General features: G+C 38.5%; 1 protein-coding gene across 1 annotated transcript in view; it reads left to right on the top strand.

The window, feature by feature from the left end:
- GALNT1 (polypeptide N-acetylgalactosaminyltransferase 1) overlaps positions 1 to 24,443 on the top strand; it is a 51,132-nt gene that overhangs the window by 3,517 nt on the left and 23,172 nt on the right. The window contains exons 2-4 of the mRNA XM_006085163.3: positions 9,951 to 10,192; positions 13,970 to 14,144; positions 19,064 to 19,230. Coding sequence (XP_006085225.1) covers positions 10,054 to 10,192; positions 13,970 to 14,144; positions 19,064 to 19,230 — 481 coding nt within the window. The 5' untranslated portion in view covers positions 9,951 to 10,053. The remainder of the gene's footprint in view (positions 1 to 9,950; positions 10,193 to 13,969; positions 14,145 to 19,063; positions 19,231 to 24,443) is intronic.

The following is a 24,443-nucleotide window of genomic DNA, read 5'->3' as shown; positions in this document are numbered from 1 at the left end:
TACAAAATTAACACCCAGAAATCTATGGCCTTTTTATACACCAATAATGAACTCACAGAAAGAGAAATGAAAAAAACAATCCCATTTACCATTGCACCAAAAAAATTAAGATACCTAGGAATAAACTTAACCAAGGACGTAAAAGACCTGTACTCGGAAAATTACAGGACATTGAAAAAAGAGATAGAGGAAGACCTAAACAAATGGAAGAACATACCATGTTCATGGATTGTTAGAATCAACATCATTAAAATGTCCATACTACCTAAAGCAATCTATAGATTCAGTGCAGTACCTATTACAATACCAATGACATATTTCAAAGATCTAGAACAAACTCTCCAAAAATTCATCTGGAATAAAAAAAGACCCCGAATAGCCACAGCTATCCTGAGAAAGGAGAACACACTTGGAGGGATCACAATACCAGACATCAAACTATATTACCAAGCCACAGTTCTCAAAACTGCCTGGTACTGGCACAAGAACAGACATATAGACCAATGGAACAGAATAGAGGACCCAGAAATTGACCCAAGCCATTATACTCAATTAATATTCGACAAAGGAGGCAAGAGCATACAATGGAGTCAAAACAGCCTCTTTAATAAATGGTGCTGGGAAATTTGGTCAGATACATGCAAAAAAATGAAACTAGATCACCAACTTACACCATACACAAAAACAAACTCAAAATGGCTAAAGGACTTGAATGTAAGATGGGGAAACCATAAAAATCCTACAAGACTCCATAGGCAGCAAAATTGCAGACATATGTCGTAGCAATATCTTTACAGACATAGATCCTAGGGCAAGAGAGACTAAGGAGAAAATAAACAAATGGGATTACATCAAAATAAAAAGCTTCTGCACAGCAAAAGAAACCATCAACAAAACAACAAGAAAGCCCACTGCGTGGGAGAACATATTTGCCAATGTTATCTCTAATAAGGGTTTAATCTCCAACATTTACAGGGAACTCATACAACTCAACAAAAGGAAAATGAACAATCCAATCAAAAAATGGGCAAAGGACCTAAATAGAATCTTTTCAAAAGAGGACACTCAGAAAGCCAAGAGACACATGAAAACATGCTCAAAGTCACTAATCATCTGAGAGATGCAAATCAAAATGACAGTGAGGTACCACCTCACACCTGTCAGAATGGCTATCATCAACAAATCAACAAATGACAAGTGCTAGAGAGGATTCGGAGAAAAAGGAACCCTCCTTCACTGCTGGTGGGAATGCAGACTTGTGCAGCCATTGTGGAAAACAGTATGGCGTTTCCTCAAAAATTTAAAAATGAAACTGCTATTTGACCCAGTAATACCATTTCTAAGAATATATCCCAAGAAAACAGAAACACCAATCAGAAAGGATATATGCACCCCTATGTTCATAGCAGCACAATTTACAATAGCCAAGATTTGCAAACAGCCTAAATGCCCATCAACAGATGAGTGGATTAGAAAACTATGATACATCTACACAATGGAATACTATGCTGCTATAAAAAAGAAGGAATTCTTACCATTTGCAGCAGCATGGATGGAACTGGAGAGCATTATGCTAAGTGAAATAAGCCAGGAAGTGAAAGAAAAACACCACATGATCTCACTCATGTATGGATAATAAAGAACATTATAACCTGATGAACAAAAAGATAGATACAGAGTCAGAGAAGCATTGAACAGACTGTCAAACTACAGTGGGAAGGCTGGGGAGTGTTGGGAGCGGGGGTTGGGGGGGAGGTAAGAGATCAACCGAAGGACTTGTATGCATGCATATAAGCATAACCAATGGATACAAGACACTGGTTGGCGGGGCGGGGGTGGGGGCATGTGCCGGGGGGTAGGGGAGGCCTGGGGAAGGTCAATGGGGGGGAGAAAAAAAGGAGATATATGTACTACTGTCTGTAATACTTTAAACAATAAAATAAAATTTTAAGAAAATTATTTTAAAGCTGTAATAAGACATCAGTGTGGTGTAGGGATAGACAGACCAATGAAACAGAAAGTAGAACCCTAGAAACCAGGTTTGTAACAAAGTTGGCATTGCACACCATTAGGGAAAGGATGAATTTTCCATAAATGGTACTCGACAGTTGGTTATCCACATGGAAGAAAATGACATTGAATCTCTACTGAAACCTAAAGCGTAAAACTTTAAAATGGTCTCTACATAGAGAAGAATTTTAGACTTAGAAAATGTGAACCATAAAAGACAGTTCTTATTAAGAAGATAAGCTATAGCCTGACCAGTGTGGCTCAGTGGTTGAGCGTCGACCTATGAACCAGGAGGTCACAGTTCAATTCCCTGTCAGGGCATGTGCCCCGGTAGTGAGCTTGATCCCCAGTGGGGGTGTGCAGGAGGCAGCCGATGGATGATTCTCTCTCATCATTGATATTTCTGTCTCTCTCCCTCTCCCTTCCTCTCTCTGAAACCAATAACATATTTTGAAAAATTAAGAAGAAGAAAAACTAATTAGACTTTAGTAGGCAGAGGAAATGGGATGGCCAAGAAGGTCAGAGATGGTGGGGAAATGTAAATTAAAAGTATAAGATACCAACTTCACACCCATCAGATTGTAAAAAAAATAAAAGTTTGACATCAGTAAGTGTTGCCAAGGATATAATACATCCAGAGCTTTCATTTTGCATTGTTTTGCTTCAGCCATCTGGGAAAACAAATTGATCATATTTAAAATATGCATATCCTGCCCTAACCGGTTTGGCTCAGTGGATAGAGCATCGGACTGAGGATTGAAGGGTCCCAGGTTCGATTCCGGTCAAGGGTATGTACCTTGGATGCGGGCACATCCCCAGTGGGGAGTGTGCAGGAGGCAGCTGATCGATGTTTCTCTCTCATTGATGTTTCTAACTCTCTATCCCTCTCCCTTCCTCTCTGTAAAAAATCAATAAAATATATTTTAAAAAATATATGCATATCCTGTGACCCAATACCCCTAGGGATATTCTCTAGATCAGGGCTCATAGTTAAAGGTTTTTAACAATTTTTAAATGGTTAAAAAAATTAAAATAATTTTGTAATTTGTGATATGAAAATTATATGACATTCACATTTCAGTGTTCCTAAATAAAGTTTTATTGAAATACTGTTGCATTTACTTGTTTACATATCATTTATGCTGCTTTTGTGGTACCAGATTAGGATGGTTGTGACAGAGATGTCCCACAGAACCTAAAATATTTACTATTTGACCTTTTGCAGAAGAAATTTGCTGGCCCCTGCCCTAAATAAATATGTTTGCATGTGTGTACCAGGAAATATGTTCAGGAATGTTCATAGCAGTACTGCTTGTAATAACAGAAACCTAAAAAGAACCAAATGTCCATTAAAAGTAGAATGGATAAACTGGGGTATGCTAAGCCAATGAAAATGAAGTAACTACAACTGTGTGCAACATATGGATGGATCTTGGGAACACAGTGTTAGAAAAAAAGTCTCAGATTTTTTTCTATTTATAAGCAGTTCAGAAATAAATGTAAACAAAACAAGGCATTGTTAAGAGATACTGTGAGGTAAAACTATCAGGAAAAAGTAGAGTGATAAGTTCTGAATAAAGGTTGGCAGGGAAGAGATGGGATTGGAGAGGGAACTAAAGGTTATGTTCTTTATTCTTCAGCCAGCTGGTGGATCTGTGTTGTGTTGTGTTGTGATCCTTTGTTTCTATGATGAGTTTTTTACATACTTAGGATTGATATGTTTTTGTGATTTGGGGCACTAAAAGGATGAACCAGGACCTGCTTGGTTTTACCTATACTAGTAAGTTCCACTTCCCCATCCCGCCACCCCCGATGTTCTGGCTATGTCGGGAATCCAATGGAAACTCTCATAAGCAGAAAAGGGGATTAAAGGAAGGACTCCTGGGTATTCACAAAAGCCAAGGAAGAGTCCAGACCCTCTGCCTCTTGATCTGTATGCCTCTGCTTGTCCTGCTCCTCTTGGACTGCAGAGTGTTCAGGAATGTTCATAGCAGTACTGCTTGTAATAACAGAAACCTGAAGAAAAGTGTGTATACATTTTTTGGGATACCCTCTATACTCTTGGGCTTTCTCTGTGTGCTGGGCAGTGTTGGCAGTCCTAGATGCACAGGCTCCTAGCTCTGTGACTCAAGAAGCCAGGGATGAGGTTCTGTGGTTGGCCTGGCTGGGTCATTTGTTTTGTGGTCAGGGGGTTGAGTCTGTTACCAGAAGAACCCTTCGGGGAGGACACGGAGGGCAAAGGTCAGACTCGTGAGGGGCAGGGAGCCACCTCAGTTTGTATCCATTTATGTCTATTCTTTAATTGTTAAACAATATGTGGCATTTTGACATAGACTGTGAATATCAGTGCTAATTTGAAGCGACCATTAATATATTTGATGTTGCCTAAGACATGATTCTCAGTGGCAGGGGTGGGAAGAGGGGTTAGAAATGTCTGTTGAGCCGAGGCCGGTTTGGCTCAGTGGATAGAGCGTCAGCCTGCGGACTGAAGGGTCCCGGGTTCGATTCCGGTCAAGGGCATGTACATTGGTTGCGGGCACATCCCCAGTAGGAGATGTGCAGGAGGCAGCTGGTCGATGTTTCTCTCTCATCGATGTTTCTAACTCTCTATCCCTCTCCCTTCCTCTCTGTAAGAAATCAATAAAATATATTTAAAAAAAAAAAAAGAAATGTCTGTTGAGCATATTACTTTAATTTAAAAAAAAAAACCACATCAAAATCCAGCATCACCATGAAAATCTCTTATGCTAACCCTTTATAGTCACACCCATCCCTTTTCTCCCTGATAAAGGCTTTTAAGACACAAAAATGAGACAAAATAGATATTACAGACTTACTTTAAAACACAATATTTCTACTATCTATTCTGAATGACTGAACGGACACTTATTGGTAGTAGTAGTGTTTATTAGGGTTTATAGGTGGTTTTCTGTGTTTCCTAAGTTCTTTGTATTGAACATGTATGACTTTTATAACTAGGAAAAAATATAAACTTTTAAAGGTATTGCTAGAAATTAAGTCAGTTTTATTACCTTAGAAAGTGACATTCCACTTAAGATACCAAACATTGAATGCTCTACATTGAAACATTCAAGCCCATAAATTTTGTAGGAGTCTATACCATTAGTATCCAAAATGATAAGCCTGTTCCCCCAACCTCTAAACTTGGGGTAACACCTGAGAAATAGAGTTAGAGAAGATCCATGTTTATATGGAATGTGGACATCATCTTGTGCAGGAGTTTGGGATTGGTTTTTACTAAGTCTTTGTTATTAACGCAGGTAGAATAAGAATATGCTAATACTTGAAGATTTTTTTTTTTTTTTTGCTAGTGAATAAGCCGCCTCAGTACTAAATTTTAATAATCACTTGACTCAAAGACAGTGGCAGAAATGTTGGCCTAAATACTTTATAGGAAGTGGAGAATACAGGTGTGCCCCCAAAATGTATATGCACTTTGAATGATTATAAAGTCAGTGTTTATTAACATACAGTTCATTTTCAAAATTTAAAAGAAACTACAGAAATGAATAATTTTCATTATCAATGCCTGTTTTCAAACTGATGATTGTTCTGGCACTGCTAAGTCGAAGCAATAGAATAGCAAACATCAAGAATCATTTCGTTTGGTATTTGTGTGCCCTCAGTTGACTGTTGCTGGTTTTGTACCGTAAACTTTATCTTTTATGTAACCCCACGAAAAGTCTAGTGGCACTTTAGGATTAATTTTCTTTGTTCAAAACTTAGTTTGGCTTCACCCATTATTTCAAATCAGTTAAACTTGAACTGAAAATGAAGTGACTTATCAGCTATTAAAGTGTGTGTACATTTTTTGGGGACACCCTACATACTATTGAAACCTAGGGGATTGTTGCCATTCTGACCTTAGCCAGCCAGTAGGTAATTGGCCAAAAATAGTTGCTCCTTTGTTTGAACATGATTGGCTTCAGTTATTGTCTATGCACAGATTTACTTTTGTTGGTATAAGGTGGGATCTAAATTTATGTTTTACCATATGGAAAGCCGTTTGTCCCTGTGCCAGTTTTCTACTCTGCTTTGTTGTAGCACCTTTTCAGTATTCCACACACATATGGGCTTATTTTTGAGTACCACATGGTTTTAGATACTTCTGCTTTATAATAAATCCAGTCCCCCAAAGCTTCATTTGTGTTTCATTTGAATTATATTAATTTATAATGTTACATGTCAATTTTACCTCAATAAAAAAAGAATTATACTAAATTTATAGATTAATTATTGAAGAGGCTGTGTTTTTTTTCCCTGAACATGGTATATCTATTCATTAGTCAAATGTTTTATATCTTTTGATAAGAGCGTCATAATTTTCTTCATGTCTTGCACATAGTTTAAATTTGTTCCCAAATACCTTAATAGTTTTTATAGTTATTTGGAATGTGATCTGTTTTTTATAGTCTCATTAGTTATGACCATACAGGAGCATGGTTAATGTTATGTTCATCTTGTGTTCAGCAACATTAATGAAATCATAAATTAGCTCTAATGGTTTAGCTATTGATTCTTTTAAAATTTTTGTATAGAAATCATGCTATCTGCTGAGATAATTTTGTCTCTTTACTTTCTAATTCTTACTTTTTTTTTCTTATTGCTTAGACCTCCAGTACAATGTCAGATTGAACTGAGAGTGCCTAAGTCATCATATTTATGTTACAGAAATTCCATCATTAAATGTTTACTGTAGTTTAAAGAATTTCCTTTCTAGTCCTAGTTTGCTCTTGAAATTCTCTGTTGATAAACTCAATGGCTTTAAACAATAAATATTTATTTTCTCATATTTTTTGGATCAGGAATCAGGAACAGCTTAGCAGAGTGGTATTGACTCAGGATCTTTCAGGATGTTGCAGTCAAGATGTTGGCCAAAGCTGCAGGTACCTGAAGGCTTGCCTGGGCCTGCTTCCAAAGTGTTCATTTCCATGCCTGGCAAGATAGTGCTGGTTGTTGGCAGGCTTCAGTTTCTCACTACGTGGACCTCACAGTAGGGTTCCTTGCCTGTCCTTCTGACAAGGCGCTGGCTTTCCCCAGAGTGTGTGATCTGAGGGAGAGCTAGGAGAATGTTTCATGACAAGCCTTCAAATCACACACCGTTACTTCCACCATAGATTGTTGGGTAGAAGTAAGTTACTAAGTCCAGCCCACACAGTAGGAGGGAAAGAATGCTCCACGAAAGTTCTTTTGTGTGTGGATTTTTTTTAGCCTCTTTGCCCCCTCAAAGTTGCATGAGAGTAGAGGTTTCAGTCTGTATATCTTTGCCTTAGACCCCTCCTTTGAGCCCCAAACTTTTGTATCCAGCAGCTGTGGTTAACATCTCTCCTTGAAGGTATCAAAGGCACCTCATATTCAACAAGTCCAAAATCAAACTTAGGTTTCTTCCCATCTTGATTCTCCTCCTTCCCCAAAATTGGTCTTCATTTACTAGCTCATTTCTGTGATCGGCACCACTCTGTATCTAGTTGTACAAGCCAGGATTTCTTTACCCTCAGTAATCATCCTTAATCCCATTTAGTTTGTCCCTTAATATCTTACATCTGTCCACTTTTATCCAGCTCCAGCTCCATCTCAAACAGTTTCCTCTTTTGTTTTCTATCCACTGACCTTTCAGTGTTGGGCTCCGCTTGCTATCGATAGAGCCTTTGCTACCCACTGTCTGAAATGCTTATTTTCCCCTTAAATCATGTCTTCCTTAGGGAATCCTTTTTGACAAAGTCAGGTCGATTACATATGTTTATAATACTGTATACATCCCTTCAAAGCATTTTCACAGTTGAAACATCTATGTGACCGTTTGACTAATGCCTGCTTTTCTATAGCCAACTCTAAACTTTACCAAGGGCAGGGGGTGTGTGTATTTTGTTCACTTTTCTATTCCTTGCATTTGAAACATTCCCTACATTTATAGAGTTTGTGTTTATTGAGTGAACTAATAAGTGAATGAATAAGTTCTGTTTGAGAAACGGAGCAAATGAAGTATATAATTAGTATATAAATAAAATATCCTAGGCTCTCCTTACTGTGTTAGAGGATAACTATAATCTTTTTGAGTCTTTTAGTTCTCCTGAAAGAGAGTCCAGCTATAAATTAAATAAATAGATCTACTGAAGGGTCTCCTATCTCAGACCTCTGCCTGGTCAGTAGATACAAAGTTAGTGACCCTAGGTCTAGGTGCCTGAGAGTGCTGGGTTTTGTTTTGTTTTGTTAAAGAATAGTTTATTGATTTTTAGAGAGAGAGGAAGGGATAAGAGAGAAACATTCATGTAACATCAATCTGCTGCTACCTGCATGCCCCCTACTGGGGATTGAGCCTGTAACCAGGGCATATGCCTTCACCGGGAATTGAATCAGCAACCTCTCGGTGCACTTAGATGATGCCCAACTAACTGAGTCACACTGGCCAGGGCTGTTTTTTTCTTTCCTTTTTTTAAAAAAAATATATTTATTTTATTGATTTCAGAGAGGAAGGGAGAGGGAGAGAGAGAGAGAAACATCAATGATTAGAGAGAATCATTGATTGGCTGCCTCCTGCTCGCCCCCACTGGGGATCGAACCCGCAACCCGGGCCCGTGCCCTTGGCTGGAATCAAACCCAGCACACTTCAGTCCGCAGGCCTATGCTCTATCCACTGAGCCAAACCAGCTAGGGCTGTTTTTTCTTAATTTTTTATTTTTCAATTACAGTTGACATACAATATTATATTCGTTTCAGTTGTACAACCCAGTGATTAGACATTTATATAATTTATGAAGTCATCTCCCTGATAAATCTAGTACACATGTGACACCATACATAGTTCAGGTAAATACATCTGTGCTGCCCGCCATGGAGCATGCTACATAAAGTTGCCCTTGTAAGGGGCTGGAGCATTAACCTCAGCCTGGGCCTTCCGAGCATATGCTCATGTGGCTTTCATGTGGGTCATATGTGCTAAGTGTGTGTTTCCTCCATCTACCTCCTCTGAATGCACACCTCATCTGAATGCACTTGGCCAGTCTCCTAATCAGTAGTGACACAGGCCTTTGAGCCTGGTATCAGCTGCTCAGTGGGTGACTCTATACCTCTCTGAGGAACCCCAGACTGCTCCAGAGCTCCCCAAGGTGAACTCCTTATGTGCCAGAAATCTTTCTAGTCAAACTATCCCAAATGACTTTCCAAATTTGGTGACAGTTCCTCAAGTCATTTTGTCATATTTTAACAGATAGGGGTGTGGAGTTTGGGTGGGAAATAGAAACTAAAGATCAGGGAAGTCTGTAAAATTACTGTCAGAGCCAACACTAGGCCTCAGATTTTATGATACTCTTCTTTTTCAATATAATTTCCATGAATCTGTTTCTGAATGGCTGGTGACTGTAGCATTTTTGGGATGGGACTCAGTGGCACAGAGGGACAATAATTAGCTCAATAAACTGCTGTAGCATAGGTTCCTAGGAGAACGCATATGTCTTTGGGCCTTGGGAACTGAATGTGAGTAGTTGAAATGAACTGGGAATCACTGGTTTCTTAAACTCCTGTGGCAATCAATGGCTTAGCTTTGCCTTAGCATTTAATATAGTAATTGAATAGCAGACAGTTAAGCCTCCTGTGTTTGATGGACATGATATAATAGCTCACTTTTAATTTGCATTTTCCTAATTAAAGTGAATTGAACACTTTTCTACATGTTTATTGGCTATTCAGATTTACTTTCTACAAAGTGCCTGTTACATCCTTTACTTATTTTCCTGCTGGGTTGTTGTATATTGATCTGTAGGAGTTATTTTTGATACAATTTTAATGTTTACAAATATTTTTTCTAAGTCTGATCTATAAACTTATTCTCCATAGTAAAATTTCATATGCATATTATTCTTACAATTCTTTACATTCTGAATTTTTAAGTTAATGTGGTTTTTTTCTTTTTCTCTCTCTAGGTTATGAACGTGATTTTTGATGAAACTAGATTGGAAACATTTTCATGATCTTTGTATATTTATATATATGTATTTTAAAATTTTGCATTTGACTTAAAGTGCCATGAGAAAATTTGCATATTGCAAGGTGGTCCTAGCCACCTCCTTGGTTTGGGTACTCTTGGATATGTTCCTGCTGCTTTACTTCAGTGAATGCAACAAATGTGATGAAAAAAAGGAGAGAGGACTTCCTGCTGGGGATGGTGAGTGACATTTTATAATAGAACACTCGTTTTGATAAGTATGTCACTGTTTTGTTTTTTGTGGGTTTTTTTGTTAACTAATTTGGATACTATATAATTTTAACATTTTTAGATTAATAGTGATCCCTGCTTTCCTATATATGATGATCATATTTCCAAAAACTCTTTGATGGTTCTTCCAACAGTTAAAAGTGTTAAAAGTATCATGCATAGAATGGCTAAATAGCTATTGTATAAACTTATACCCCTTTATTCTACTCCCATGAGGAAAACATAAATTAGTCATTTGTAAGATTTATTAAAGTACATTCAAAATTATGTCATCTGGCTTATATACATTAATTTTATTTGGTGTCATACAGAGGGAACCTATAGTTTTCTTAATAATTAAGTTTTCTAAAACACGAAACATTTCTACATTGTCATGTAAATGAAGTTTAACAGAAGTATAAAATATCTTTGTTCTCATATAATACTTTGGAATAACACCTTAGTCACTCCCTTATCAACATTGATTTGATTTTTATAAGTGATTGGCATATAAAATTGTATGCCAAGAAAATAATTTTTTTTTTTTGTTCAGAAAATTGATGGTATCCAAACCCCATTTTAGTTACTTTCAAACAAAAATTTCACTGAACTCACTTTAAATTTTCACAAAAGACTGGTAAGTAGAATACATAGAAAGTTAATGCTTACCATCTTTTTTGTTAAGTTGATTTTTTAGTACTGCAAATGCATTCATAGTAAAAATATTCACTAACTACACACATTTTATCCTAGCCTTTTTGCCAAAGAAAAGTAATTAGTCCATTTAATTTATCTGGTAGATTCTGTAAGTCATATAGTAGTCATGTAACTTTTTATTAATAGTAATTTTAAATGTGGCTGTGAAATCTCAAGTTACCAATAAGTTAAAATATGTAATGTGGACGCTATAAGTATCAGATGATCAAGTTTGTAAAATATTGCAGCAGCAGGATTATATATGTTGTATAATTTTGCCTGATTCTTTACTATCTCAAGGCCAGAGTTTTTTACTTCATAATGATGGGAAATAAAAGAAAAAAATAAACAATTTAATTTGAAATTTTAATTCCCAGATGCCCATCATTTGGCTTCAACAGTTGTCACTTCAAGGCTAGGCTTGTGGCATGGATACATGGATAACTCTTTCTCTTTGCTCCCTCTCCCCCTGTTGGTTATTATTGAAGAAGAAATTGCGTTCTCTTTTTCTTGTTTCCCAGAGTCAGGAATTGTATCCTTTGATGTTTTTTATCATGTCCTTCTGTGCCTCTGTTTCCTGTGAATTTGTAGTAGGTTCAGAGGCTTGATCAGATTCAAGAGTTCCTCTTCATCCCCCAGAAGAATATGTTATAGATGGGGTTCTGTAAACAATACTCCAACAGTGAGCAGCATGAAAACATTCCCATTTTAACTTTTCTATAAAGCACCATCTTAAATTAAAACAGGGCACAGGATATTTATAATCAGGGCCACTAGATGTCTCCCACTTACTCTTTGTTGCCTATGCCATGCACGAAAGATAATTATCAGGTCCAGAGCTCTGCTGCGTACTCTTGACCCCTGAACATCCCAGTCCCCAAACCTGCTGATTGCTCTTCATTTTTGGAGACAGGTAAGTAAGCAGAATTGATTTTAAGAATTAATAAAACGTAATAAAAAAAGTAATGCCCCAGACAGGAATTTTCATCCCATTATTGTCCTCACTTCATTGTATATCCATCCCTTTTAGGTGGGAAGTTTAACACCCTTTTATCCAAATTTAATACATCCTAGAACCTATTCTTGGAATGTTTTTAACATCTCAAAAGCATATAACAAAGAATAAGATTGTGGGATTATGGATCTGAAATACTACTCTTTATGTATATATCAAGGTGTAACATTACTTCTGATAAGAATTATCTTTCATGATGCTCCACCTTGCATGGTGCTTATATTATGTCTACTGTTATCAATTATAGGATTTCACTTTTACTCACATATTAGTTCAGGATACAGTTATAAAACTCCTATAAAACACTGCTAAATTCCACAGAAGGTACATAAATTAATTTTAAAAACCCAGCTAAAAAGAGATCATAACCTGGTGGGGTATGATAAGGCAGGTTAAGCAATCATTGTAGGAAGAAATAGCAATTGGGCCCTCTCTCTTTTGGAAGCACACCCACAACTTTCTTCCCTCTAGGTGCACATCTTTACTTTTCTCTCCTAAACTCTAAGGGTCTTCATGAAACCTGTAACTGGCGGAGCAGCAGCAGCCCGTCTCAGGCCAACCCCCTGAACCTGTCTCCACGGCCCCCTTTTTCTGACTTTTCAGTGAGCTAAAGCAGCCCCCTATTGGCTCATGTCTTTTTTTTTTTTTTAATATATTTTATTTTATTTTTTACAGAGAGGAAGGGAGAGGGATAGAGAGTCAGAAACATCAGTGAGAGAGAAACATTGATCAGCTGCCTCCTGCACACCCCCCACTGGGGATGTGCCCACAACCAAGGTACATTCCCTTGACCGGAATCGAACCTGGGACCTTTCAGTCTGCAGGCCAATGCTCTAGCCACTGAGCCAAACCAGTCAGGGCTTGGCTCACTTCTTTACTGTGGCATTTCTAGAGCCAAAGCAGCCCTGCATAGGTCTCTCCTATTGCTTCTGTCCTAAGCCATTCCTTGTTTCACTGTCCCCAGCTTTAATAAATAAAAAAATACTAAAAATCCTATATAATAAAAGGCTAATATGCGAATCAACCAAACGGCAGAAAGACCGGTCGCTATGACACACACTGACCACCAGGGGGGCAGATGCTCAACGCAGGAGCTTCCCCCTGGTGGTCAGTGTACTCCCACAGGGGGAGCGCCGCTCAGCCAGAAGCTGGGCTCACTGCTGGTGAGTGCAGTGATGGTGGCAGGAGCCTCTCCTGCCTCTGCCGGTAGTGCTAAGGACCCCTCTGGGGATGTATGACTGCTGGCTTAGACCCGTGCTTCCCTGGACATCCCCCGAGGGGTCTCCGACTGCGAGGAGGTGCAGGCTGGGCTGAGGGACCCTGCTCCCCCCTCCCCCCCGCCCATGCATGAATGTCGTGTACTGGACCTCTAGTAAGAAAATAAAGTAGTAGCAGTTGGTTAGAGACATAAGAACTCTTAGATGAAATGATGTGGTAGCCAAGAGTAGTAAATGCACAGATTCAGAAAAGCTAGAAGCTAGGGAAGCCACTTTAGCTGGGCCTTGAAAGACAAGGTGTTGCAGAAATAGGGTGGGAAGGAGACGCCAATGGAGGGGGACCTGTGTCAGCAAAGGCACCAAAGCAAGAAAACATGAGGCATTGGGGGTCGGGGGGAGAGTAGTGAATTGCTATTTGACTGAGGGTGAAGAACTGGGGAGAAGCGGGTGGAGAGCCTAGCAAGTGGTTTGTTTGGCAGTTAGGTTCAATTTCACATAGAAAAGATTGGACTTTTGAAGACCATTAGAATAGTAGTGAAGCCTATGCTTTTAGGGAGGTTAATGTGGTAACAATATTTGAATGGATGTGCCACAGCAATGCAGTGATTCAGGTGAGTAGTGCAGGTGAGAAGGTCTCAAGTCATAACCCTGGCATGAAGTGGAAGACAGGGCAGCTCCCAGGAGGTGTTGCAGGATGGGAGACCTGAGCTCAGAAATGGCTCTCGTTGTTGAAGGCACTGTTTAAGCTCAAATGTTATTAAAAAGAAGCATGAATTGATTGTTCTAAAATTGTTAGTTAAGTTTCCTCCTTATTCTTAGTTTTAGAGCCAGTACAAAAGCCTCATGAAGGTCCTGGAGAAATGGGAAAACCAGTCGTCATTCCTAAAGAGGATCAAGAAAAGATGAAAGAGATGTTTAAAATCAATCAGTTCAACTTAATGGCAAGCGAGATGATTGCACTCAACAGATCTTTACCTGATGTTAGGCTAGAAGGGTAAGTATCCAGGATGGTCCTGATAGTGTTTAATTTGAATGAAAAGTAGGTTCTGAATTCCTAATCAGTTGCACATTAGTGTTGACTGCTCCTAGAGTGAATGCTATATCACTAACTTACTACTTACCCCACTTAAAAATAATTAAACGCTGATAAAATAATACCTCAAGTTACTAGTGATCATTAGGACCATGTATTTTAGGCTTTGGAAAATAATTGTTTATCTTAATAGATTAAGGTGGTAGGGGGTTTTAAACTTCATTATGACCAAAACAGTCATAGTATCAACTTTCTAAAAAAGATTCTATTAAGTTTTCTGCAGTTTAAAACAGTGAATTATGCAGTTGGAAGTGTACAGTTTACTGAATCTTTACATATGCATATACCTTTCTGTCTTCCAAATCAAGAAGCAGAACATTTCTATCACCTGAGAGTTCTCCCATGTTCCTTTCCACTGCTCCCACCCCGAGAGGCAGCCTTTGTCTTGACCTTTCTAACCATAGATGATTTTTGTCCTTTTCTGGTACTTTTCATAAATGGATCCATACAGTATATATTCTTTTGTGTCTTTGAAATCCATGTTGTTGTATATATCAGAAGTTTATTTTTTATGGCAGTGTAGTGGTTTGTTAATGTGAATATACCATAGTGTATTTACACATTGGTAGACATTTGGGCTGCTTCCACTTTTGACTATTATTAATTAAGCTGTTGAGAACAGTGTTTAAATGGTATGATACATAAGCTGTTGCACTGAATTTCAGGCTTGCTGAGGACCCCTCATACTTAAAAAGTCTGTTTCATGCAAGCTGCTAATACATAGTCCTGGCCAATCATTGGGTGCTTATGGGAGAGAAGGGAGCACACAGTCACTGCTACCTCTAAGTAGCCCTTTTATACCTTCTTGCTCCATCTCTGTGTTTTTATCCTCGTTTTAAATATTTTATCATGGAAAATATCAAATGGGTACAAAAATAGAGATAATAGTATAATGAACCCTCATATATTCATTACCCTGCTTCAACAATCCTAACAGTCTTGTATTATACCCTCTAAGATGTCCTCTGACAGTCTCCATCTCTTGGTATTGATACCTGTGCCTATCTCTCCATGTTGTACTAGGGTTGGTCTGTATGACCAGTAGAACACAGAACCAGTGATGGAGTATCACTTTCGGGATTAGGTTATAAAATGCACTGTGGGTTCCAATTTGGTCTTTTACTCTCACTTGGGTCACTGGCTCTGGGGTAAGCTCGCTGACATGACCGGAGCAGCCCTCTGGTGTGTGGCCTTTTGTGATCAGCCAGCTGAGTGAGGTTAGAAGTAGACTCCCCAGTCCCAGGCCAAAGGCCTAGCATTGTAAATATTACAGTATGTGTCTCTGAAAGATAGGGACTCATTAAAGAAAAAAAGAAAAATCATGGTACCATTTTCATACCTAAAAAATTTTAACCGTGATTCCTTCATAACATCAAATACCCAGTTAGTGTTCAAGTTTCCCTGGTGATGTCATGTACCTTTATTTTATAGTGTTTGTATCAGGATCCAAATAAGATCTACACATATCTACAGCTGGTAGATAGGTCTCTTAAATCTGCAGGTTCCCTCTCATCTTCTTTTTCCCCTTACAGTTTATTATTTGAAGACCAGGTAGAGTGTCTTGTATCTTTTTCTTCTTCTTCTTCTTTTTTTTTTTTTTTTACTAATGATCTATCAGAAATTTTTTTGGAAAAAGTAGACTTCTCTTTCCTTATTGTGGATTTGACAGTATCTCTAAGTCATTCTGTTAGTTTATCTTTCAAGGCTGCATCATTGAATGCATTTAAGACAATTCATGGTATTGGGGTTTTTTAACCCCGTGTTCACTGTATCTTTATTAACTTTCTTTCACCCTGGTTTTCGTAGTGCTATACCACTTTTAGTTTGTTTAATATTTTTCTGGTATGTCTATTTTTTTTCCTATTTTTTTACTTTCAGCCATCTGTATGATTTTGTTTTAGGTGTATCTCTACTAAATGGCTGGATTTTATACTTTTAATTCACTCTAATAGTCATTGTTTATAATGGGTTGAATTTGATGCATCTATAATTATTGTGACTATTGATATAGTTTCCTTTTAGGTTGAACCATACAAAGTTGATATTCATCCTTGTTTACCTATGAAAGTGACAGTTTCATAAAGTTCAACCTAATAAATCTTGTTTTCTGCTTACCACCTTTTTCATTTTCCGTTCTGCTAGTATTTGTGTTTTTCTGTCTCTTAGTTTGGAACCTAGCTTTATCTTTAGCTACATGCTTGTGCACATAGTGTACTTTTGATCTGAGCAGGCGTATTATTCTTCAGTTCTAGGACAGTTCTAGTAATAATCTCAGATGTTGCCACATCACTGTTTCCTCTGATCTATTCACCTGGAACTATTCCTATGTATATACTAGAGCCTCTTAACCCATTGTTATTCTTGTCTCACTTTTTGAATTGTATCTAGATGAGTTTCTTATTACTATCTTGATAGTGGCAAGGTCTAGGTCTGGCTCTGCTGTTTACTGGCTCCATGGCTTTGAACAAGTTGCTTGACTTTTCTGTACCTCATGATCCTGATGCGTACCCTAAGGAAAATAACAAGGGTTGCATGCGGATTTGTAGTACTTTGAATACTTCCTGGCACCTGCAATATAGGCCTCCATTCAGGGAGTGAGCTGCAGTTCTCAGGAGCAGCTGACTCCAAGCATGCTTTCCCATCTCCACTCTCTTTTACTAAGCGCTGACTTCTGAAGTGTATTCACGATGAAATGTTAACTGAGAAATAGATGAATACTTAGCTATCCCTCTGTTGAAGCTGGACAGAGCTGGCCAGCAGGTGATTTTCAGACTAGTTCCCAGGGATAGAAAGATGAAGAGTGTGGGACAGCCCCTAGAGTGCAGCTCTTCACCTCTTTTCTGAATCCAGAAAAGCCTCACTTGTTCTCAGCCTGGCCTGGACCGGTGGTGTAGCCGGCCATGTCCAGGTCACCCTATGCCTGCCAAGAACCTTTACTGCTTGCAGGGTCTCCGAGGGCATATTTCCTGAAGGAAAAAATAACACTGCTCCAGTGTTAAGAAGCATTAAATAGAAGTAACAATCAAAGAATAACTTTTCTAATGTGTGATCCTCACAAAGCAGGTTTAAGACAAATTCCAAGTCACTTAATAAGGCAATTTTATTCTATATAATTAGTCTCAGATGTTTAAAAAGTGATACCATTTATTGAATGTTTATTATGTTCTAGGCACTATACACATGATCATATTTAAGCAGTTGAGCAAAACGGTAGTAGCGTGCCCAGTTTGCCGGTGGGGAAACTTGGAGAGATTAAATGATTTGTACCAAGGATGGTTAATAAGTGACCCACGTGAAATCTGTCTGTGACAAAAATGCACTCTTAACCAGTGCGCTTTGCCTTCACTCTTTTTGGGTTAGCTCTTGCCTGAATGAGCGTACGCAGAAGAGAAATTATGTAACATTGCAAAACACTGTCAGGCAGGTAGCCAGACATCTTAAGAAATACAGACTTGGCCTTGGTGAGTGGTAATGACAGGCTAAATTTAGTGGATGGCAAAGAATACCTTGAAAGTCTTAGCTCAAAGGGACATGAGTAGAGGATAGATTACATGTGCATATTCACTTCGCTAAGCCTGTTTCCTCATCTGTAAAATTGGCATAATACCTCTGTCTTATGTGTTGTTGTAAGGATAAAGTGGGATGATGTATATGCAACTCTTAGTGCCATTTCAGGCTGTAAGATGGTTAGGATAAGTAGAGCGGGACTTGAACAATTGAAAAATAATAGAAAAAATAATTATCAAGGGACTTCTGTTGTTCTACATTCCTGAATTATTAGGTATTTGCGTGGATTCTATGGTAAGCCCAGTCTTGCTGAGATGAACACTATCCTAAGCAAATTTAATCTCTTTATTCCCTAAAACACTCCGGCAAGAGCTCAAGCTAACTCTCAGACCATACAGTGAATTTCCTGCATTAGAGTTTACTCAGTAATCCTTTCATTCACATATAACGAGTGTGCTCATTGTGTAGGCCACCTTTTAATCAGTGTTGTACATAGGGGCCATAAATGAAATCACTTGTATTTTGACTCATTCTTTAAAAAACAGGGATTTTCAGTCAACTCCAACTCCACTCCAGTATATAACTCACTCCCATTAATAGCATCAGCCCACTGTGGTAGTGATTCTGTGTGCATATATTTTTGAGTGTGTTTGGTCTTTCTGATGATTGCATTTCTAGACATTGTCTTTACTAAACAAGATGCATGTTGATATTTCAGTATTGAGGAGGCAGCATTATGAGCTTGGCCAGCAGAGCATGGACTGTGGAGTACTCAGCCAGGCCCTCTATTCCCTGGCTGTGTCTGTCCGCTGGCTATGAAATGTAGCTCCAAGTACCTCACAGAATTATTAGGAAGCCTAATGCCTGGTACACCATAGATACTCAGTAGATACTCAGTAAATACTAGTTCTCCTCCTTTGTGGAAGGTATATATTTGTGTAGATCCTAGTGGTTCTGTTGTTTTTTTGGTCCAATTGGATTCATGAGATAAATTCAGTTTGGGATGATGACACAGCCTTAAGTACATTCTCCGTTAAACTGAATCAACAGAAGACATTCATCAGGAAGAGGTGCCTAATTGTAAGCATACAGTTGACCTCTTTAAAATAATTTTAATTTAAACATATAGCTTTAAATAGGCACTATTCTTTAAATATGCAACATTAACCAAAATCTAAATAAATGAAAAATTACCAAGAGTCCCACCACTTGAGCACACTGTTTTTATTGTTCTATTGCCCATTCTAGTCTAGATTCATTCATTGTGCTATCGTAACAGTCACTTTCTATAAAGGCATTTGCTTTGTCTCTAGGTGTAAAACAAAGGTGTATCCAGATAATCTTCCTACAACAAGTGTGGTGATTGTTTTCCACAATGAGGCCTGGAGCACACTTCTGCGAACTGTCCATAGTGTCATAAATCGCTCACCAAGACACATGCTAGAAGAAATTGTTCTAGTAGATGATGCCAGTGAAAGAGGTAAATTTTAAATTGTGACACCAATAATATCCTACACCGTTTGTCATTAATGATTAAAAAACTAGTTGCTATCATTTTCAACCCAGTAACTTTATACAAAACTTCTAATTTATCCTAAAAATAGTTGTGGCATTTGGACTTATTCAGATATGCAAAAAGAATTACACACTGTGAAACTTTAAACATTACTTTAATTAACTTTTAATTTGTGTCTCTTAATCTTGTTTTAAAAAAGAAATAATGCTATATAATATAGACATTTATGCAGAATAGTGAATAAATCCACATAATTTTAGGATTTTCTCTGTGAGAAGCTGCAGCCCCGGGTCATTGGAGAGAAACTGGGTCTTACTTAGAACCATGACTGGAAAGCGTCAGTTCTGTGTCCAGTGGGAAGTATCCCAGGTGGCAAAATGAAGCCCTAGCGGTGAGCCTTAGTTCCCCAGATCCCGCTTAGGTTTTCTCATTTCACTCCATTTCCAAGTTCATTACCTGTAGCGAGGTGCAGAAAAGGATGAGGAAGGAGCCTGAGAAAAAGTGGTGTATGACTCTGATCTCATAATAAGACTATATTCTTCCAAGAATCTCAGAATTTTCCACAAACTTAGAATCCCTCAAACTGTTTCATGAAGTACTCTTTTGGAAAGGTATGTTAATTAAAAGTACCTTGGCCCAACATTATTTATTCTGCATCCTTCTTAGAGATTTCACACTACAAGCTAATGTAGGAAAGGCTTGGCTTAGTCCATCATTAAAACAACCTGTTAAGTTCAGAGTTATCTGGCCTTTCCCAGACTCCCCCCACGCACATATTTGGGATTATTGTTGTCATGTATTCCCCCAATATTCCTAAACTCACATGAGAAAAACTTGGAGGGAACTACCAAAAATAGCTTCCCTTCCTTCCTTGATTAGCCTTAAACTTCATGACCTATCACTTCTACTCTCTTGCCTAATCTTTCATTGCATCTGCTAAGATAGTTTAGTCACATATTATACCTTCTCCTTCCTGTGCTCACACTAAATATGTATATATAACCATGATTAAATTTAATCATTTCATACCCTAATTATTGGGAGCAATTTGCCCATTAATAACAATTTAAAGCTTATTAGTTTGCTAGATTATAGTGGTATAAAGAAAGAATAAGTTATAGTCCTACTTCTCACATACCTTATAGTTTATCTACCTAATTCAATTAAGGAGACAGTTTATAATCATACAATAATAGTATAATATATAATGTGATTAATGTAAAAATTAATGAGAGCTGTTATAAATTAAGAATACACTTAAAACAAATAATTATTGTTGACGAAGTATAAACCTCAGGTGGATAATTGTTTGCTAGGAGTTAATTAATCCTTTAAGAAAATTAACTGAAGTTCATTTAAGCAGTGATCTACACAAACATCTTTACTGACAGTGACTTGTATTTGGTTTACTCATACGTTGATATTTGCTAAATTAAATATTCCTCAAGGAGAGATATTTTTCTTCAGATGAAATGACTTACTTTCCCATTTCCTCCTTTGGTTTCTCTGTTACTCTATTGGGTGCCTGAGAAGGCTGTTATAGAATAGTAAGTTTCTGTAGGATGTGGCCTAATTAGGAAGACTTGCCCACAACTCTATAAAGTGACAAAGAAAGTCACATATATCAGTTATTGTTTCCCCTTCCTCATCTGTAGGAGAAAACATGGGGGAGGGGGCGGCTTTTCCTCACTGCTATACCTGAGCTCTTAGTCATTCAGCGGGGTCCCTAATTGTTACCAGCGCCCCCAGCAGGGATCTGCTTCTCCTTTTATCATCCTGCCTAGAAAGCTCAGGAGCTTAGGTCACCATTTCTGATATTTGGGAACTGCTAGGCATTGTGTTTTTGTGGTTATAATTGTGGTCTTGCTATTCAGATTGAGAATTATCTAATACTAGAAGTCTGGTGCACGAAATTCATGCAGTCGGGGGAGGAGGGTTCCCTCAGCCATGTTTGCTAGAGGGTGCAGGCCAGGCCGAGGGACCCCACTGGTGCACGAGCAGGGCTGGGGAGGGACCACGGGAGGGCTCCAGGGCATGTCCGGCCCCTCTCGCTCAGTCCCAATCGGCTGGACCCCAGCAGCAAGCTAACCTACCAGTCAGAGCATCTGCCTCCTGGTGGTCAGTGCATGTCATAGCGAGTGGTTGAGTGGCCTTAGCATATCATTAGCATATTACGCTTTGATTGGGTGAACGGAAGACCGGACACTTAGCATATTAGGCTTTTATTATATAGGATAATTTCCTTTGGCTCTCTTGTTTAGGTGGTAACTGTTGGGACCAGGAACCCCAGAGCAAGCTCTTTACTTTTAAGTAACTCTCTAAGTTTGCTTTTTCCTCTTCATAAAGCACATCCAAGCACCGTCATTTCTCACCTGGATTGGTAAAATAGACTAGTCTTCTCACATACACTCATACCCCCACCCTATCCGCTCCCATGCTGCGCTGCATGCAGATCGAGCCTTCAGACATGCACATCTGATCATGCCACTTCTCTGAGAATCTTTCCTCAAAGGCCTTTATGACTGGCTTCTTCCTGCATCTTCAGTCATATCTTAACCATTCCCTGCCCACCCATCCCCACAGCACAGTTCCGATGTTTACTCAGAATCAAGTTATTTTTAGAGAGGCTTCCTTGACCTCCCAAGATCAGGTTCTATTCTGAACATGTCTTGGAAGACTGTCCTCCCCCACAACTCTAACCAGAGATTTAATTGTTTACTTGTCTCCTGTTCCCCCACCTGTCCTCCAATTAGACTCCACACTCCAGGTCTGTCTGTACACTATGATCTCCTCATTGCCCACAGTGCCTATTACTTAGTGCACAGATTTATTTAATGAATGAATGAGTAATCTCCCAGTCCGTTAATCCTTGCTTTTATGGCCTGTCTGTACAAGCTTCCTATTGTGTAGCATGCATAGTCTGTTCATGGCCTCGGGACACTTGATTTCATAGCTAACCTGCTGAGTTGATAGTAGCTCCATTTATTAAAGAAGTATGAAGTAGACCAGTGATGGCGAACCTATGACACGCGTGTCAGAGATGACACGCGAACTCATTTTTTTGGTTGATTTTTCTTTGTTAAATGGCATTTAAATATATAAAATAAATATCAAAAATATGTCTTTGTTTTACTATGGTTGCAAATATCAAAAAATTTCTATATGTGACACGGCACCAGAGTTAAGTTAGGGTTTTTCAATATGCTGACACGCCAAGCTCAAAAGGTTCGCCATCACTGAAGTAGACTCTATCATTATTTCTATTCTATTGATGAGGAAAATGACGCTTAGCTTTATAAACCAAGGGCTTGACCTCTGAACTGCTCTGTACATCCCATCTGTTATAACTTTACTGTTACAGGGTCTGTAGTAAAGACAGTCTAGATCAGTGGTTCTCAACCTTCCTAATGCTGCAACCCTTTAGTATAGTTCCTCATGTTGTGGTGACCCCCAACCATAAAATTATTTTCGTTGCTACTTCATAACTGTAATTTTGCTACTGTTATGAATCGTAATGTAAATATCTGATATGCAGGATGTATTTTCATTGTTACAAATTGAACATAATTAAAGCATAGTGATTAATCACAAAAACAATATGTAATTATATATGTGTTTTCCGATGGTCTTAGGTGACCCCTGTGAAAGGGTCGTTTGACCCCCAGAGGGGTCGCGACCCACAGGTTGAGAACCGCTAGTCTAGATGAATCCCTAGTTCATGTCAGAAGTTAATGTAATTGTCATTTCAGGTTATCTTAAGATTCAGAACTGATAGAATGTTCCTCATCCAAGATGACTATTGTGTTTTTCTCATTTTACACAAAAGGAAAGGGAGGTTCTTATTTAGTAGGGATTAGGAGTCAAGATTTATTAGACTTTAAATTCCTTGCTCTTCCTAAAGTTCTGGCTAAGCTTTCTCATATTTGCTATGAGCAGTGAAATTTCCCCTGCCACTCCATTCTCTGACAACCTCACACTCCCTGGTGGAGAGATGCCTAGGCATCCATTTGTAGGCTAACAGCTATAAAGATATTCTAATCAACAAGATTCTCTTATTTTTAGATGACAATAGTAGCTTCTAATCACAGTCACCTAACACCCCCACCCTCCACTCCCTGTGCTCATTTTTGTAAAATGAGGCTTGAATAGTTACTAGTCCCCCACCCAGCCCTGAGTCCATACTCAATGTCAACTGTTAGGAAGACACCTATTTCTTAACATTATTGCATGAAAGCCACAAACATGTCAAACTAAGATGTCAAGAAAATTTGTGGAATAGTAACTTTTTTGAGCTGCCAGACCAAAGAGTCATTTATTTTTCATTTTATTTATAGACAGGACAGAGCTCACACCCTTCCACAGGATAGTCTGTCAGACTCTGGACATACAGTAATTCAATTGTTGTCAGATCAGGCAAGTCCACAGTCCTAAGTTGTTCTCTCTAGCTTCCTGCTGGGATTTCTTGCTATGGATGAAAAGATGGGCTTCAAAGTCAGGCAGACATGGCTTTAAATCTTAAATTAACCTCTTGACAAGCTGTGCCACCTTGATCCGTTCATTTAATATTCTGAGCCTTAGATTTCCGAATCTAAAATTTGTGACAATCTCTGGGATTGGCACTACCCTTATGTTTTTACTCAAAGTATATCTTTTTGACTATAAGATTTGATTCATAAAATCACAGTATTGATCAGATAGTTCTATTCCAGATATTTTTCAGATACTCTTTTTAGCCCAAATATATCAGGAAATATATTAGCAGCAATGGAAATGATGGCTCGTCTGGTGCAGTGGGGCATATCCCTATTTATTTCCATATTGAGTCATTCTGGTCTTCTTACTAGTTAAACAGACAAGATCATTTCACTCCTATTTGTCTTTCCCTCTCCATTATGTAGGAATCCCTTAGGATCCCCACTTTGAATACTTAGAGAACCCCTTATGATACACCTTGATTGACCTGTGACCTTCCCATTATTAGAGTCCTATGGGACAAAGCTAGTCATCGGAGTTCCAGTAGTTCCAGCTCAGGTGTTTCCTTCCCTAGAGAGATTATCCTCACACCTACTGTGTGGGGGCTACTTGGAAGGACATTGGGCCATTCCACCATCAATAGCTTCTCCGGCATGAATACCACGAAATAACCTGATCTGAAAAATACTCTTTGCTTTCTAAAG

Source organism: Myotis lucifugus, unplaced genomic scaffold, assembly GCF_000147115.1.
Source record: "Myotis lucifugus unplaced genomic scaffold, Myoluc2.0 scaffold_16, whole genome shotgun sequence".
In the NCBI taxonomy this organism is placed as follows: domain Eukaryota; kingdom Metazoa; phylum Chordata; class Mammalia; order Chiroptera; family Vespertilionidae; genus Myotis; species Myotis lucifugus.
This window is presented reverse-complemented; position numbering and strand designations above follow the sequence as displayed.